This window comes from Parasteatoda tepidariorum, chromosome 5, assembly GCF_982258835.1.
Source record: "Parasteatoda tepidariorum strain Cologne lab strain chromosome 5, Ptep-v5.0, whole genome shotgun sequence".
NCBI classification, from domain to species: Eukaryota; Metazoa; Arthropoda; class Arachnida; order Araneae; family Theridiidae; genus Parasteatoda; species Parasteatoda tepidariorum.
The window spans coordinates 67,314,982-67,335,108 of NC_141759.1; the positions used below are offsets into that span (position 1 = coordinate 67,314,982).

The 20,127-nt window shown below is 29.5% G+C and overlaps 1 protein-coding gene and 1 long non-coding RNA gene across 4 annotated transcripts; one reads left to right on the forward strand and one right to left on the reverse strand.

The window, feature by feature from the left end:
* The first annotated feature begins 3,123 nt into the window (after positions 1–3,123).
* LOC107455565 (uncharacterized) lies at positions 3,124–19,333 on the forward strand. Of its 3 annotated transcripts, none has more exons than XM_016073181.4 (3): positions 3,124–3,439; positions 16,049–17,813; positions 18,849–19,333. In XM_016073181.4, the coding sequence occupies exons 2-3, from the start codon at positions 16,271–16,273 to the stop codon at positions 19,070–19,072; spliced, it is 1,767 nt and encodes a 588-aa protein (XP_015928667.2). In that variant the 5' UTR covers positions 3,124–3,439; positions 16,049–16,270; the 3' UTR covers positions 19,073–19,333. The 3 variants fall into 3 exon arrangements, with proteins under 3 accessions (XP_015928667.2, XP_071042020.2, XP_015928670.2); XM_071185919.2 differs by lacking the exon at positions 3,124–3,439 and adding an exon at positions 7,447–7,586; XM_016073184.4 differs by lacking the exon at positions 3,124–3,439 and adding an exon at positions 9,326–9,567.
* On the reverse strand, positions 4,726–8,205 carry LOC139426604 (uncharacterized). The gene is made up of 3 exons (XR_011637826.2): positions 8,081–8,205; positions 7,384–7,537; positions 4,726–4,974 (listed from the first exon to the last, which is right to left on the reverse strand). It is a non-coding gene; the product is annotated as an uncharacterized LOC139426604 (long non-coding RNA).
* Positions 19,334–20,127: the final 794 nt, after the last annotated feature.

Sequence of the window (20,127 nt, forward strand, 5' to 3'; positions counted from 1 at the left end):
TTTTGATTAATTAAAAAAAAATTTCTCTATATATTTAGAAAAAATTACAGCGGCTGCTGTTTTAGAAAATGTTCGCTATCCTAATGCATTTTAGGATAAATATGTTTTTAATACATACATATATATTTATATACATACGTATGCAGAGCGAATACTTTTAGCTGTAGAATTATGAATTTTTGGCAGCCACGTAAGTCTAAAGGTTTGCACAGCTTGCCTCTTTTTTATTATTTTTTTTTAAAAATTCAAATAAATTTTACACTTTAAAATTTCATTTATTTATTTATTCTTTATGTTTTCTTTGATATATATATATCTATATGACAATTCCGAGTTTGGAAGGCTTATAAAAAAATTTTAATACAGCATTTTATATAATAAAGAAACATTACAAGTTTTAATTATGCAATGTATTAGTAGATGGCTAAGTAATGAGCTTCCTCGCTGTTGGATTGAACACTGGTCGGACGACGACAATCGACTTCTTTCATGGCCACCGGGCTGTCCAGGCTTAACTTCCTGTGATTTTTTTTTATGAGGCTACAAAGATTGTGTGCTTGTGCTCTCTATTTAATGTGTTTTAAGAAAGTAAAGATGAAGGATCACAACCGCATTCGCTATCACTGATTGTGAGATGATGCAGTCAGTGGGGCAAGAATATGACGAAGTCAGCCGCGGTCAGGGCTAAAGAGAATAGAAGGGCTGGTTCAGTCCTTTGAAGTATCTCTCGCCGCACCGATCCTCCGACGTCACTCTAGTGACGACACTTTGGCGCAAAGCTCGCACTTTTACTTCAAGAACGGAGCGTTTGGCCTTACTAGCTCTAACTAATATTGGATCATTTCTTTTCGCGAGATATTCTAAGACATTTGTTATTTTCTATAATGATTTTCCTCAGTTTTTGCAGTGAATTTACAAGAATTTAAAACTATTATCGAAATGCCAGTTTGCGCGATCGCAACTTGCAAAAATTCTGATACAAAAACAAAAGAAAAAAGTATAATTTTTCGCGTGTTCCCTTAAGTAAATGAACAACTATGTAAGGAATGGATTCCGAAATGACACAGTTAATATAAAACAGCAATACGTTTATTCTGTCGTAAAGAACTTTTATAAAAATTCATTATCTAAATAGAAACCGCCTCGTTACTTCATAAAGAAAGGCAGATGAAAAGAATTAAAAAATGGATAAAGTCAAAGAAAATTAAAATGTAAATAAAAAGTATAAATAAAATATATAGTATATAGTTGAAATTCTCCTAATTTCATAACATATTTTTTAATGTAGTTATTCTAAATATTTATGATTTTTTTTAAAAATTATATTCTCTTCAATTTAAATATCTATAAATTATATCATCGTAAATTTAAATGTCTATAAACAATTGTAAAATTTCTAATGTCATTATGAACCTAAATTATTATTTTGTTTCAGTAATTAGCGTTTAAGGTTGATGTTTTCTAATGATTAAGTATGAACAAATTGCTATTAACGGCATATTTTAAAATCAGGGATTCTAAATTTAACTTAACTTATCGTTATGAAAGAATATGTAGATAAAAAAAGTGTCGATATATGCCTTCATTTTTCTTAATAGTTAAAGTTAAAACTGAACTTTTTAAAATAAAGTATTTATCGTGTCATTTTCATCAACTAGCAAAACATTTTTATAAGTTTAAAATGGTACTTTTTTTAATATAATTACCAAGAAAGTTTTTTTTAAACTATGTTTATGAACGGAAATAATGTGTTAATTACGTAAAGTTTGAAAGCTAATAACCAGAAAAAGTCTAACTTATTTTTACAAAGAGAAAGATGCAAAATTATCATAATATCTTTGCTTGCGATCTCCGAGATCCGTGGACACAGTGACGTCATGAGGAGGGAAATCGTAGCTTCAGCTCTTAGAGCGGAGTGAACTAGCCCTTCTATTCTCTTTAGCCCTGGCCGCGGTGACAAAAGCTCACACATTCAACACAAAATCTTGTGGTGTTTCTTTATTATTTAGAGTAACATTTATTGATGCATTTGTTATATTTTGTTTGTTATAAGCCTTTCAAAAACCGACGGGAAATTGTGACATACCCCTGTAGAATGATCTTATAAAGGCCATATAATCTTCCAGCATTAAATTTAAGTGATCTATTCGAAAATGGTCGTAAGTGTGATTAACGAAACAATTTTTGGTGACGAAACAATTTTATTCGACATTCTATCTTTATATTTCGTATTTTATTAAATAGAATATTTAGAATTAACGAACAATAATTTTTACCTTAAAGATTTTATTTAGTAATTATATTTAAGAGTAGCTTCTTAGTTATAAAATTATCGTACAAAATATTTAATTGTTTATAAATTATTAAATATTTATAAATAAGAATGAAGAAAAATTAATTATTTTTTTACATTCTGTAGAATAAATTAGTCTTTTTCGATTGGCAACAAATTTGAGCTCACTAATTTTCGTTTCAACAATAATTGGTAAGAATTTAGTAAAGTAAAGAAATCAGTATTAAAGAATGTAGCATTTTACTATTAAGTAATTAGTATTCAGTATTTTTTGAACCTTATTTTCTCCAGGAAAAAAAAAATTCAGAACCTTTAACGCCGATTTCACCTCTGCAATAAAGGTTGCCAACATTTCGAGAAATTAAAAAAAAGAAACTGAGGAAATGAAATTAGAGTCTCCTAATGACGAACTACCAATTTTTCAGCTGTCTACTGTTAACTTACAAAATAACATTAATTGGGATTCGACTGGGTTCGATTTCATAGACTCATTTAACAAAGTTGGGTCATCATAATAATTAAGTCTTAATAATAAATTCTTTGTTCTGCTACTAAAACATTTCTATAATAATTAAACTCTTCGACAATATTGAGGCTGATGAAAAGAAAAAAGCAGTAAACATAACTATTAAGTAACAAGACATGCGTAATTCAATCGCTCGGACATTCGCAATAGGATCGCTAGATTTCTCTTTTTCATGATATTTATGAATCATACTCATATTTTTAGTTTTTGACAAGCAAAGCATGTTTCCTTTTCGTCAAATGTTTATGCATTGCCCAGCATCCTTCGTGTATACAAAACAAATTAACGAGACAAGTCTTGTCTCTCCAATTAATTTGTTTTGTAGAAAGGAGTCAGATGACTAGACTCTCTGCGGTGATAGACAGAATACATTTCTTTCTTTTTTTTCCTTACTGAACCGAAATTGCTTTAACGCCCTTTCTGAGGCTACGAGTATATACTATATCTATTTTAGACATCAGTCCAATGCACTCACCCTCTCCTACCTTATCGCAAGAGGGGGGGAAATCTCAAAAAAGCTGCTTCATGTCGGAATTAAATAGTTGTAGAATTGCAAAATTTGCTGTTTCATTTTCGGATGATAGCTGTTTGTAGAATACCCTTACTGAAGAAAATTACAGGTAAAAAGAATTATAATTCTTTTATTATTCATTTTTATTTCAAAAAATATGGTATTATATCTATGTGTAGTAACAACATATATAAGGAATTTCACCTCACTCACTCATGTTTTCTTTTTCTTCCTTTTTCTTATGTTTATTATGAAAAATTTTAGGTACAAATGTCTTAGGGAGTTGAAAACCAACTTGGATGTAACTTTTTTCTTCGTTAATTGATGAATTAATTACACGTGCGTAGCCAGATGTTTCAACAAAAAATAAGCACCTTTTAAGCACACAAAAAATATTTTTAATCAATTTCCAAAAACAAAATCATAATTAGGGTCTATGCTGTAATAAGAATTTTTTTTTTTTCTATCGCGTAAAGTTCTTAATTTATGAACATAAAATCAATAAAATTTTCACAAAATCATGATAAAATAAGCAGTTTCTGATAAATATTCCAGAGAAAATTGTGAAAAATCATGCATTTTTGTAATTTAAAACGACAATCGACACGGCAAAGAAAAAATCTCTTTTTAAAAGATGGAAAATTAAGCACTTTTTGCAAACTCCGAATAAAAAAGTCACCTTTAAGGGCTTTTAAATATGTAAATCAAAAATAAGTACCTTTGAGCACTTTTTAAAAACGCTACGCACCTTGTTACATTTCTCTCTCATAAAGCAACACTAATTTTAGATATTTGGGATGTTTCTTACGTGTGTTGCAATTCCATAATGCTTTAAAAAATTCTGACTTAAATTTTATTTTATAACCGCCGTTGAACAGCCGACCTAATTATGAGTTTACGGGTACCAATGTTCAATTCCGCAGCCTTGTTATTTTGAACTTAATTCAGAAGACAAGGAAACTTCTGGATTAAGTATTGGAAGAAATTTGCCTTGTTTGAGGACTTTTAATGGAACTAACCGGCATTTGCTGTACATGGAGAGGAAAATAACGATAACCTCCTATGGTTAGCCCGATGGACTCTACCCTATGATCCGTGTACCACTGAGGATATTTTACATCAGCACTGTGGTCGATGCGAGCCGGGTGCGGAATTCGTTTCTACCAGCTATCCCTGGGATTCGAACCCGGCTAACCTTATTTAGAGGCGAGTGCTCAATCCCCTGAGCCACCGCGACTCTTATCAACTTATATTGAGGCTGTTTAATAATTAACCTACTAAACCATATTAAAAAGCTGTAATTTGAGGTCCAACGTTTAAATATATAATATAGTTAAAAGCTGAACAATCCATGCAAATGATATTTTAAAAACCATTTTATTTTAATGCGTAGAACATGTTAAGAAATCATTATTTTTTATTAAAAGTTCTACTGCAAGGAACTATTGAAATAATGATTCCAATAATTATTTCAATCGATTCGTAACACAAAGATAATTACCTAATTAATAAATCGAAGCTAATGCATTTCTCTTTTCTTTACAAATATAATCATTTGTCGATAAATAACGCCTGTTTTGGGCTATTTTTCCGAGTATGAAAGATACAAAAGCATGTAGAAAAGTAGGTCGTGTTACATAATATCTACAAAAGGAAGGAAAAACTTGCTAAAAATATGTTACAAAATATTATAAAATAAATATAAAAAAATAATTAAATAAATAAAAAAAATTTAAAAAAAACTGAAACATGCAATTTGTTCTAAAATATTACAATTATTACTGAAAAATTAAAAACTAGTTAAATAAATTTAAATTACTTTTAATTATTTATCAATTTATAATAATATAAACTATTATCAAATTAATAATTTTCTTTTGTTACTATTTAAAGGACAAAAGATACTTTTTATGATCAAATTACTTTATCTGACTCGATCATGACAATTCAGTGCGTACCAACTGGCGGCGAAGCTTTTTTTTTGCGACCCGCGAACTAAAATATATGAGTTTTTTTTTTTTTTTTGCGCACAATTTTCGGAAAAAATCTATATGGCTTTAGAATACTATTCTTTAAATAAACCTAATTTCTTCGTTTCTGTGAAATTTAACATATCAACGGTGCAAAAAAATTTATTTCTTAAGTTTTGCATCCAAAAAAATATTTATTCAAATACAAAAATAATCGTGTTGTTGCTCTTTTTCATTTTTTTTTATTTTTAAATTTTTTTTTTGCATTTTGTTAAAATAATTTAGCATGAGCGTATCAGAAATTTTGTCGAAGAAATTCTCCCATTTAACTTTTTGAAACCACTCATTTTGGACGAAATTGTTTGCATTTGTAAATTTTAAAACGCATGAAAGAGGGAATGAATATCATGTTTTATTTAAATTCCTTGAATTGAATATCGCATGAGTGGAAAAGGAAAGAAAATTTTATTTCAAATGCTCGATAATTTTTTTCTTCTTTTTTTTGCTATAATTACTGATAAGTCGAAAAATAATGCTAATTTATCACAGAATTAAATTTAAAAAAAAAAAAAAAATCTTGTCTCTAAGTTTCTGATTAAGAGAAGATTTAAAATTATACGTAACAATCATTATTTGAAACGCTTGTTATTTTGCTTTTTAATTTTAAAAAACCTTTGATAAAAATCTGACTGTAATATTTAATATTCATTCAAACATAAAAGAGTCCTATATAAAATGTTGATAAATTTTCGGACCGCCATTTGACTGGCATTTTAATTGCGGCCCCCGGCCTCATGTAACTTGGAAACCCCAGATCTAGACGGGTTTCCAACTGGCGAACTGGGGGCCACATCCGGCCCGCGAAGCCTTTTTTTGTGGCCCGCGAATTAAAATATATTATTTGTCATTTTTTTGCAGACGATTTTCGTAAAAAATCTATATGTGTTTGAAATACTTTTTTCGTTAATAAAAACCTAATTTCTTCATTTCTGTGAAATTTAACACACCAACGATGCAAAGAAATTTATTTCTCAGGTTTTACATCCAAGAAAATATTTATTCAAATACAAAAATAATCGTGTATGTTGCTCTTTTTTTTTATTCCTTTTTTTTTTTTTTTTTTTTTTTTTTTTTTTTTTTTTGTATTTTGGGAATATAATTTAGCATGTGCGTATTAGAAATTTTCTCGAAGAAATTCTCCGATTTAACTTTTTGAAACCACTCATTTTGGACAAAAATATTTACACACACATTTGTAAATTTAAAATGTAAATATCTATTCTCTGGTGTTTGCAGCAGACAAACCTGAATTTTCTCATTGAATTTTTTGTGTGCTACTAGGTAAGTTTTAATGCCAACTTTTTTAAAGTTTTATATCATAACAATTAGATATCTGTCGCACATTAATTGTTTAATACATAGGTGCATATTAAAGTTATTATAGCCCGAATTTTTATTATTTATTTAATGTTTTTAAAAATATTATTAATATGCAACTAAATATTTTTAAAAATCTACTTCTTATTTTAATTTGTAATTCAGTACTTTTGTTTTGTACAACTTGGTAAAAATCTGACAGTAATATTTAATGTTCCTTCAAACATAAAAGAGTCCTATATAAAATGTTGATAAAGTTGCGGACCGCCATTTGACTGGCATTTTAATTGCGGCCCCCGGCCTCATGTAAATTGGAAGCCCCAGTTCTAGACGAAACATTTATGGGTTTTTTCTCATAGCTAGTATATGGTCAAAAAAAACTACCTTTTGAGCAAAGAATAAACTTAAGAGTTCATATTCCTTTCTATATTTGATTTTGTGGCCCATCCTGTACTTTTTAAGATTACTTAGTACCGTGCCCTGAAATTTAATGAAACTTTTTTACGAAATGTTGACAAGGATTTTTTTTTTTTTTTTTTTTGCATTAAGCGAGCGACAGACAAAAGCTGATGAGTTCCTCTTAATTATTATGATGTATAATTAGACGATTAGAAGTGCTTTTAGTGTTGTTTTTATTTCTAATGACAACATTAAAGTAAATACAGTTATAAAAAATTAACAAAACAAAAATGACCGAAGTTATTACCTAAGACAGTTTCTACTACTATCTGTTCTACAATCAGGTAATTTCGGAGTCGTCAATGAGTTTTCTAAGATCACAGAATAGAAGATGCTTACCCAGGCAATCGTGGCCTGCTGGTAGTTTCCGAAAAAAGCCACTGTATCACGCCTTGAATATTCTGGTAAAAGAGAAAAATTCATTGTGGTGACTTCATAAACAAGGTTAAGGTGAGTCACAACTTGGTTCTTGTGTCATAATACCTACTTTTTACAACACTTTCGCAAATTAGTACTTTTAAATATTCTGAAGAAAAAGAAATAAATAGCATTATAATTTGAAGAGTATATAAAAACTTAAAATTTAATGACGCTGACGGATATTCTTTAGCAAACTCGAAATATTACAGTATTTAAGGTTTAAATAATAAAACTCTTAAAAGTTTACATTGAAATTAAACAATAATTGCTTCCGATATCAAAATTTTTGAAATTATTACTTTCTAGAGAAATAATAGTTTCAAAATATGTTTTGTATTCAAATGAATTATAAGCAACATAAAAACTGCTAAATAAATAAAATTCTCTTTTGCATTAAATTGTTTTAAACTAAACAAATCTTAAGAGATTAGAATAATATTTTAACTCGTTTAAAAAAAGGTACTTTTTTAAAGCACCATACTTTCTGACGGCTGTTATTCTAAATAAATATAAAAAGTAAATACCCATTTATTTCTTCATATCTACCCTTAATCTTGATTAGGATATTTGGTAGGAGTTCGATATGATTCTTATTCGTTCTTTCAAAAGTTTTAAATGTAGTTGAAGTTGAAAATCATTGGGGATAACTTGACGAAAGCTTCTTTGTAAAAAAATATAATTTTCGTTTGCTTTAAATTATTCAATAGCTTACAAATCATCCTTGTAAAACAATTTTTAATTAAAAAAAAGATATCATAATATTTGATAATTTAGACACAATCATAGATTTCAATGCAATTTAAACAAATTATTCTAACTAATGCACTTATAACATAATTGTTTACTATGCTTGAGCAAACGATTTTTAGGAATTCTTTTTATGCAAACGATTCTATAAATGAAGCTATTTTAGAACAGTTTGTTTTAAAAAACATAGTATATTTTATAAATTTATACATATTGGATTAAACACAAATTATAACTTGTTAAACCTTGAATTCAAGTTTTAACCTATTTCTTATAGAAAATGTATATACAGTCCCTAGCCATATTATTAGACGCACTATAAGATTCTATGTAATTCTCAGGTATCAGGTGATAATTACATAGATTATCAGGTGATAATTATCAGGTGATACTATACAGCTGTATTGTTTTTACTCGGATGAAACCGGTTTACATTTGTTTACGCTCCTGTATCAATTGCTTAACATTGTAATACAATACGTTAAAAATAAATGCAAATAGGAAATTTATCCTATCGCCAAATTTATATTATATATCGTCTAATTTAACCAATTGAGACACTAACGTAAACAAGTGAAAACCGGTTTCAGTCCTATAAAAACAATAAAGCTATATAGTATCGCCTGATAATCAAGATTTTACATAGAATCTTATAGTGCGTCTAATAATTTGGCCAGGGACTGTAGTTATTCTTTTACATTAACCTATATCTTTTATTAAGGACAAAAAACAATAATAATGAACTTTAATATGCTATGTCAATTTTAACGTAAATACATTGCAATTTTATTTGGATAAGATATAACATATAATTTACTTTTATGAAAGACAATTTTAAGGATACGTCGGAGAGAAAAGTTCAATAGATTAATGAAATGTTAGTCTGCGTGACTCAATAAGTTAAAAGGCGAATAGTATTTGACCCTCATTATAGGCAACAAAACGTTATAAATTACATATATTGGCATTGAAAAAAAAATTCGCTCTGTAAAATTCGCACATGAGGAACCTTCTTTAATTATTCCAGAGTATATAAAAGAAAAATGCGACAAGCGAATCTGAAGAATGTGTGATGTTCCTATGGCAACAATGACAATAAAACTTTACCGCTTCAGTTATCAAATGGAATCGTTTGGCACAGTAACTTATTCTCTTAATTTTGCTTCACAGACAGCTCCTGTAACAGTTTACGGATTGTTATTTTTGTGTTATATAAGCAGAAATTAAATTTAAAAAAAAACGTTTTATTGTACAATATATGGAGGTAAGAAATTGGAAAATTTTTTTATTTAAATAATTAACATAGCAATTTATATAAACTATAAAAAATAAACGATTATTGTTTATGAAATTTTGTTGCATTAAAAAAAAAGTGGTTGGTTAAAAGGGCTAAAATTATACCTTTTTTTAATCACTTTTAAGTTGGATTCTTGATTGTTTTAATTATTAGTTTTTATAAAAGTTTATATGTAATAATAAATGCGAAAAAGTTGAAAAGTTATTTATGTGACAGAACTTTATTCATATATTCTACGGGTAAACATGAATAATGTTGTATGAATTCACACTATTTCCTGATGAAACTGTCATTGAATCGTCTAGATAGATCACTAAGCTTAATTACTCAAGAAAATGTTTTGAATAGTTAAGTTCATTGAGTTAATTATCAAAGCAATTATTATAAATCCTTCTAAAAACTTGAAATGACTTACGAAATAAATTTTATAAATTATTTGCCTGATTGCATTTTTTTAAGTAAGTCAAAAGCGAGGAAACATGTTTTGATTTAAAATCTAATTTTTTTAAAGAAAATTACAGGGAATGGAAATATACACTGTGAGTTAATAACTTCGTGTCCGTCTGCGAAGGAACCGAGAGTGTACAGTATCGGTTCTTGTTAAACTGTTCTACCGTAAAGTGTTTAAGTGCAGATCATCAGACCACCAAAGCGAGGATGCCATTCTTTTTGTAAAGGAACAAAATCACGAGACCGTTTCCCAGACCGTCGCTAATAGCCCCTTGTGTTACTACTACTACTGCTTTATTATTTTCATTATCCAACAGATATACAGGGTGTCTATAAAAGAACTCCGGGGTTTTAAAAATTCATATCTCACTAACTATAAAAGATAGCAAAATTTAGTCGATTTCTCTGAAAAGAGTAGCTCAAAAAGTTTTACTCATACCAATTGGGAATGTTTGTATCAACTGTTGGCGACGCTGCAGGGCGTTGACCTTGAAATGACGTCGCGAAATTTGAAATGATGGCGACTCCGCAACAAAAGGCTGAATGTGTTATTTGGTTCATAGAAACGAAATCTTTAGTTACCGTACAAAGTGCAGAGAAAATTCATGATGTTCAACATCTCAGGGAACGAATAGTCAATTGTGTGGCAACCGTTACCCCAGACATGCTCGCCAGGACATAGGAAGAGGTAGAATACCGTTTAGACGTCTGCCGTGCCACTAACGGGGCTCATATAGAACTTTACTAAGTGTTAAAAAAACTTGAAAATATAAGCTTTTCAGTCATGTATAAAACATGTATGTATGTTTTTTATTTCATTAAAATATTTTGCCTCAAAACCCCGGAGTTCTTTTATAGACACCCTGTATATTTTATCATGCATCGAATTTAAGATCGAATTATTATCGGTATTTAAGTAAGAAAATAATTGGAAAATAATTTTATAGTTTAAAAATTAAAGAAATTTGGGTGAAGTTATATTTACGAGGATCTCAGCATTTATTATTTAGTTTGCAGCAAAAATACAAATTTAATTCGTTGAAAAATTTTATAGGAGCCGAAATCAGGCTATTTAACGCAGAGTCAAACATTTCAATAAAGCGCCTAGTCGAATATTTCAAATAATCATTTTACAACTCTGATTACAGTTCAAGTCGCAGAATCTGTTTCATTTCAACATTTATTTTATTTAATAAACTGGATTAGCTCTTTTCTAAACTCGCTATTGTCCGCCAACCCCTAGAGCTTCTTGCACTGTTCTTTTAAGATCGATTATCTAATTATTTTCGTCTTAGTCCTGTAAATACCCCAAATCTTATACTTTTTTTTTAAAATTTTATATTTACTTCAAATTAATTTATACTTTGTTTAAATTATAATAAAGGCTTCTTTCCCTGCCTTCACACCCACTATTCCAACAACATGAACTTTCTAACTTGTCAAAAAATTGGCATTTTACCAAATCCAGCAACTCGAATTGTTTAGAACTTCACGGAAACTCTATGTTAGTTTGCATAAATATTAACATCAAAACCCTTGTCAAAATAATCCCAATTTTATTACTTTTAAAAAAAAATTAAAGAAATAAATAAGACTATTTGGACAGCTTATCTTCTAAAAGACAGGATTTTTTTGTTCACCTTGTAGGATTATATAAATAAATTTCATTGGAAAACAAAAATTTTAAAAATTTATAAACCAAAAACATATTAAAAATTTATAAACCAAAAACATATTAAAAATTTAAAAAAAAAACAATTTTTTTTTTCAATTCGTGGCTGCAAAAATTTTTTAAGCTTAATATAAATAATTTTCTCTTTACATTAAAGAATTAACCAAATTAATTTTTTAACTGCTAAAAACGCTATTTTAAAATTTAAACGAAGTTACGACAGGTTGCTCACTTTCAGACATAATAAATTACTTGGTTCAAAGAACAAATAATATAAACTTCCAGATAAAAGAAATTTAAAAACCAGTTTCAGCATTAATAATATTTTCTAATCTCTCTAGTAATTATTGCAAAAATTGCATTAATATAGGTTAAGCTTGAAAGATGGTCAACAGATCATTAAATCACGATAAAATATAGCATTCCTGAATTGCAATTCCTGACAATTATTACAAAGGGTTGCCAAATTTGAGTAATAAAAAATGTAACGGCATTTAATCACTAATTTCTTTATTATTTGGTGAGATAATTTCAAACAGGGTATCCATTTCTTTCAGTCATTTAAGGATTTTTCGCAAAATGAACTTAAAATTATGAAGAAAAATACCTAAAATACATGTTGTAAGGTGAAAGAGGAACTAAACCATGCGTATTTGAGACATTATGTCTGATGTAAAATATTAAACTAAAATGACTCAAATCAAACTCAAGTCGATAGAGCTAATAGTTTAAAAGTTTCATGCATTAAAAGCCCAGTTTTACAAGGCAGAAATTCCTTCGGTGGCAAAAATATTTATTTTCAACTAAGTACTTTTAAGTTTTTGTTAAAGAATATTTAAATTTTAATTAATTTATTTGAAAAATAATTTTTTATACAATATTTCTACGGAATCACGCATTTTTAAGAATATACAACTATTATTCCTAAAAGCTTTTTTTTTTTACGTGCTTCTTTTTTTTTACTACTTACACACTTTTTTTCTACATACAACTATTATTCCTAGAATATCTTATTCGCTGACATTTCTAACTAGAAAGTTAATTATTCAATGAACTTACTGCCATTCAGATTTATTTTTGAAAGTTAACTGCCTTTTCTTGTAAGCCATAAATAAAATTAGTTTTGCAATCACGTTTTATTGAATAAGTCTAATAATAAAAGTAAAGGCATGATTTGAGTGAAGTTTATTTTAACATTTAATGGCTCGATCTTACATGCATTTTATGTTTCCTTCAAATAATTAATCGACGCAATCAAAACCTTTCAGCTTAAAATAAATCGAACAAGTTTAATAGATGAGTCAAAGCAACATATAAAGCTGCATTTTTTTAAGAGAATGTTAATTAAGTTAACGTAACGTAAATATCAAGTTAAGTGAACGTTCTTACAATGTATTAAATGTTACTAAAATTTATACAACTGATTGAAATAGGGTGCGAAAATTTCTCTCCACAGCACGCCATTGGCGACCGAATATTTAGGGGTGGCGAGTAAGTTTAGTCTTGAAAAAAGATAATGTTTCAAATCTAACTACCATCCATGTTTTTCTCAGAGGTTTACGTGCAACATCTGTGAAAAATATCACAACCCAACTTCGGCAGACCTTCGAGACTGTCGATTTTGAAATTCGCTAGAATGATTTATTCAGAATTTCTGTAAATGGACCTCCCCCCCCCCCCCCCTCAGCATATTTTGATCCTGAAAAATAGAATTTTAGTGCCAGAAGTCAGCGGTAAGCAAGCATGAAGAGCTAGAAGTATGATAAAGATTACTGATGTTTTTCTTATTTCAATATGTGGATGATATTGGAATCATAATGAAACGTTATGGCAGACCTATTTTAAATAAATATTATTAATATTTTTGTTGAAATAAGTATGGTTCACTTTTTCTACACCCTTTTAAGGCTTTAGTCACCAATAAGCTCTTCATACATTTGTTAACATTTTAAAAAATGCTCATATTTTTCGCAAAAATAGCGAACAAAAATTTTAGTTCGGCTAATAGCTTTAGAACTGAAATCTCACGCCCCAGATTTAAATATCAAACATAGAAGCTATTTTTTCTTATATGTAAAATTTTTTGGCCCAATCTCTCTTTTTAGTAAACTTTAAAATTGTTGAAGATGATGAAATTAAAAAAAAACTTTCATCAAAATTAATTATTATTTTATTAAAATTATTGTCACATATTTAAAATACTTATAATCAAAACATATTTAGTTAACCGCTATTTTAACATAAAATGCAGTAATTTTTTTTTAAGGAAACTTAGAAAGTTTTGATAAAAATATGAACATCAGGTCAATGTGGGTAGTTGTGTACATTTTTTTATTTATTTATTCAAATACCAACATCCACCGAATTACACACTGACGCAAGAAAAAAAAATCTATCTGCAGGTCTTTCAAAGGTTGAAAAGATACTTATTTAAACCGCATCTCCTGTGTCTAACCGTATTCAATCGGTTTAAGCACTTAGTAAGTATAATTGTTGAGTTATTCTTTAAAAATGCTTTTAAGTTTTAAGCCATTTATTTTTATTTAAATGCGAGTTGTAAGCAAGTCTTTTTCAAAGTTAAATGCATAGAGTGCTTTATTTAATGGCTTCTTTTTTCGTATAGCTAAAATATAAAAATATTTTTCAATCAGCATACAAAAAATGTAGATCCGAAACTGTTCAGATGATATCGGAATTGCTGAAATGAGTGACTAACTGTGTATCAAATTATAGCACGTTTTATTTATTTTAATATATATATATATATATTTTAAATATTTAATTTTAAAACCTTTGATGTGATAAATTTCAAACTCAATTTATCAACTTTCGAGAGTGTATCAACTATCAACAATTTATCTGTTTTCGAGATGCAAGTCATTTCAAAGAAAATATCAAAATTATTGGATTGTATAGAAATTTAATATCACAGTACTTATTAGTAGTTTAGGTATCTATTATCAGAAGTAATTAAGCATCATTGGCGTTAGTAACAGTGTGGAGACTCTCGTATGATCTTGCTAAACTGAATAGTACCTTAAAATGTTTTGAAAAGTTAATTATTTTTTTAAAAAATCAATTCATTGTTCACCGTGAGAATGCTAGATTATGTTGATTGCATTCGACACTTTCAAACAGATCTTATAAGAATTAAATAGAGGTATTAAAATATGTAAGTTAGAGGTTTTCTACATTTTGTGTCCGAGGGCGCCATCAATATCAAAGGAGATAAACAGTTTATTTCGGAATAGGTACTATTTTTTTTACATATTTTCTAACATGATATTTCCACAGTGGCTCAGGGAATAGAGCGTTTGCCCTTCAATGAGGTGCCCCAGGTTCGAATCCCAGCGGTGGCTGGTTGATGCGAATTCTGCTTCCGGATCTCACCGACCCCTGCACTGACTTAAAATATCCTCAGTGGTCGACAGATCCCTTTGTCATCGGGCAAACCGTGGGAGGATTTCATGGTTTTCCTATCCATGTAACGCAAATGCGGTTATTTCCTTTAAAATGTCCTAATGGGTTCTAAATTACTAGGCTACGGAGTTAAACATTGATGGTCGTAAACTCAGAACTGAATTGGCTGTTTTTAAAATAACCTATGATATTAGTTAGTTAAAAATTGAAATAAAATTGGAGGAGGAACAATTCGGAGTTTAGATTTTGTCTCAAACAAACAAAATATGATTATGCTAACAAATTAATCATCTAAATACTACGGTGTTGAAAAATATTTTAAAAATTATTATACATTACAAAAGGGATGAATGTCATTTCATTATGTTATATTATTTTTGCCGAACTAATTAAACTTAACAATGAATACCATGGGAAATAATTATAGCTGCAATTCTCAAACTGTCTTTCAAATGCTTGTTTGTCAAAGATATATGTCTCGTATGTTGGTATGCTTAATGTCTTATTATTTTTAAATTATTATTATTTCGATCTTAATAAAACACTAAATAGAGTGATTCGGCAATGATTATTTATAAACAACATCCAAGAATTTTGCATTACAGTTATTATTTGAAATAGTTGTACTACGGCCTTTTAAATTTTTTTTTCATTTATCTATTGTTATAAACTGAATGAAATAGTTAATGGATTACTACTGGTTAAAAACTCTTAATGCTCCTGGCGTTAAAAACTCCTAATATACTAAAAATAATCAATCAATAATTTAATGCATTAATAGGAAATTTATATACACAATCTAAATATATTTGCCTTGGTTTCTTTTAACCTGAAACAATCGAACATCATTTGTTTGGCTTTTACATTAAGAAAAAGTAACGCTTTCATATTTTTCTTACTTTTCAGGGAATGGAACTGATTAAATACAACTAAACGAACTTAGCAGTCTTCAGGTTTATTAACAGAATAACAGAAATTAAACAGAACGCAGTTAAACAGAAATATCAGATTTTATAATTTTTTGAAAAAAATGTTTGCCTTCCGAGAAAATAAAAGGAAATCCGTTCAAGAAAAACGCTATTTATCTGATGTAAGATAAATATGAGCTGACCATTAACTAATTTTGGAATGTCGAAATTCAAACACTATTTTCGTGTTATTCGCTTCAAGTATTTGGGATCTCTTAAAAGATTGGCAACATGCTATAATACAGTCACGATATTGTTAATAGGTATGATTGTTTTAGCAATTGTTTATCAAGAATTTGATAGTGACAAAGAAATACCTGTATCGAAACTGGATGAATTTATGCCCGCAACGTATGGTAAAGAAACTATTAAATCGACGCTAAACCCAAAACACCTTACTTCAAAAACAACTTTTGATATTGACAAAGTTCAATCAATAAAAGTTCAACCTAAATCAACTCCACTATTTAAGAAAAAAGAGGAAGATATTGTTGACGGATCGTTAAAAAATCCACCACTCCAAAAATTGCCAGTTATTAAGCTGAAATATGTTGCTAAAAACCCGCGTTTCAAAGTCAAAACCAAAGAGGAAAAATTTATAACCCCTAAGAAATTAACTTACAAAGACATATTTGGACGTCTGGCACATCCAAGACTATTTCCTAATCCTACACAGACTGTTCATAAACAGGAAAATGTTGTAAGAACTAGCCTAAATGACTGGATTCAAGCTAATAATCCTCGCGATCAATATAAATTTTTAGTATATTCAGCTTATTGGGACGATCGATTCGATCAAAACAATAACGTCAGAATAATGGCTGTTATGGTAACAAAACATCCCCCACCCGTATTTTGCCGCCTGCAAATGGCTGACGGTAAAACCATTGATGCTCGTGTCGTAAAAAAAGTCATGAATGAACATTGGAGATTAAAGTACTGTTCTCTTTTTATCTCTTGCGAAGTCGCCAAGAATACACCATCGCCTTTAAGGGTAATAGTTTCTATTAATCGAAATTTCACTTTCTCTGCAATGTTACCGGTTCACCAGAACAAAGAGGATGTCGTATCTCCAAGAGGTGACATTGCTGTATGCGTGAAACCACTTCATTACAATTACGATCGAGCTACATGGCTCTTAGAATTTATCGAATTTCATCGCCAACTTGGTGTGGAACATTTCTTTTTTTACAATCATACGGTAGGTCCAAACGTTGACGCTGTTTTGCGATACTATATAACACAAGGCAGTGTTACAATTCTTCCTTGGACTTTGCCCGTTAAATCACAGAAAGAAATAAGAACAGAGGCTATATTTTCTTCCCTCAATGACTGCGTCTTCAGAACTATGTACTTCTTTCGATACGTAATAATGTTAGATTTCGACGAATACATAATCCCTCGTGAGCATGAAACTTACATGGACATGTTGCATCAATTGGAAGAAGACAATAAACATATAAGAGGCCGCCCAGGTAGCTTCGTTTTTAAAAATGTTTTCTTTTACCTCTACTGGGAAAACGACACCACTGTGTATGGAGCTGAACCAGAAAGACCACCACAATGGGTACCATATCTCATTACTCAATACAAAACTAGAAGACTATCTACTTCAATGAAAATAGGAAGCCGATCTAAATATATTGTGGTTCCAGATCGCATAATAGAAGTTGGAAATCATGTGGTTTGGAGGCATACCTCAGGTAAGTGTATCTAATTTATAAACGTAGTCCAAACTATTAGGAAGTTTTCTTTCTCTCTTTTATTTTTCTAACTTTATTTGAATTGCAAAAGTTAAAAAAATCTGAAGAGAATTGGAGTTAAATGATTAGATTGCTCTCCGAAAGTGTAGATATTTGTTGAAATGCTAACAAGTAAGGTCATATAAATAGTGTAAAGATGCGGTAGACCACATAATTTACAATGGTCCTCATAATCGTCGCATATCCAAACAATCGATTATAGCCCCCTTAATAATTCATGGCAGCAGAAAATCCTCAGCGGACATGTCGTATGATTATACGATATGTAAAAGATCCCAATGCCGTATTGGCTCTTGGCATTTCCGACAAAATTAAATTCCTAGTGCACTTTAGCATCCAAATAGTCTCGGTGCTGCCATCTAGTGTGGCAGAAACCAGACGTCCAAATTAGCATGACCAACGATATCTCACCCATTGTGGTGGTCCTGAAAGAGTGGATACCACCCCTGGAGAACGCGCTAGGTCTGCTTATCGGCAAGACCGATTGTGCAGCTCATTTTTCATGAATCATCTTCAATTTAAATTCATTGGAGGTAAAAGCAATAAAGAGATTAATCTTTTTACAGATGTTTCGAAGATTTAAGAACTTTTTTTACTACGAGTGAAATTTAGAGAACTAGCGTAACTGTGTATTTTAATTTAATCTCACCCCCCCCCCTCAAAAAAAAAATGGGACATCTGATCTGCGAAGCCCATATATGAGCTTATTACCACATTTTCTGGCTTAGGGTGTTCAAAAACACTTATTTTCGTTCGTAATTTATTACCAGTCACTCTAATCTCTGAAAGCTTTAAACTTTATTGATAACTATGAGAAATCGCATGACCTTAACACCTCTAAATTTAGAAAGAAATTCGCTAAGTGTTTCTTGTGAAATATTTTAAAAAAATGTCTAAAACTGAAAGTGTCCCTTCCATTATTGTAGGGTAGTATATACGTCATGCCTTAGCTCTTTTTAACTTTATATATTTCAGGCAGCAGAGCTATAAGTGTACAGGACACAGTTGCCCTACTACATCATTATAGGATTTGTGAATTTGGAGGATTTAGTTGCCTCAAAAAGGATAGTGTCGTGGATCGCACAGCTACGAAATTTGGACCAGACTTGTTGCAGCGTGTCACTCGCAGCTGTCGATTGATTTTCTCTGATCGAGATGGCAGGTGTCCCCTGTCACCCCCTCTTGGAAGTCCATGGTGACGCATTTAAAATATCATTCCTTAATGATGTTCATTATTGGTAACACTATCTACCATAATGTAACATCATTTCTATATTTCATTAATCTCTCAACATGAAATTAACATAAAAGCAATTATGTGTGCAACTGTTAATGTTTCTGAAACGAACTATCTTTGTTGTAAATAGTATATTTACTGTATTTGTTGTACATAGCAATTTAAAAAGATTTTTTTTTTCTTTTTGATCAGATAATTATGAAATAAATTTTTAGAGAAAGCATTTTATGTTTAATTTGAACGAGCGCGGCTTCATTTATGCAAAAATAGAATTATGAACAGAAATGAAATAAATAAAAATGAAAATCTTGTTAGTAAAAATTAGCTCATTTCATCAAATTCCTAATACGTATCAAAATTCTTTCCAACATTTGCATTATTTTAATTGTTTCACGACAGAAGCTTGTTTTCTGTTATAATATGAACAAAAGAAATAATAGGAAGTTGTAATGTTGCTATTATTTGCAACTTTACAATATGAAAAATATGGGATCAAAGTAAACCTATAATATTATATTTCTTTCAGACTATAGATAAAAAAAAAAAAATCTGGTATTAGAAATAGTTATTATTTTTAAACCAAACTTATGAAGAAAAAAATAATCTAGACTCATTAAATATACTAAAAACTAAATTATTTTGCGATAAGGTTTAACTTTGATTTGTAGACGTTTGGAAAATTTACTCATGAAAATTCTCCTATTACACTAGTATAAATCTAAGAAGTATTGAATGTCAACTTCATGGAATCAGATCCAATACCTGAGGTATTTCTCAGAATGTCTTTGAAAAAACATCTGGTGTAAAGACATCGAACTTTTAAAAATTATTAATTTATTTAAAAAACAAACTTAATTGTTTTAAGATGATTAACATTAAAGTTCTACCAAAACATTAACTGACAATTTAATTGTATTTCCAAACAGCAACGAGATGTCTTGTTATTTGTAAAATCTGATGCACGTGTGCACTCTTGTTAAAGGTAAATTTTCCTTTTCGATAAAATAAAAGATTTAA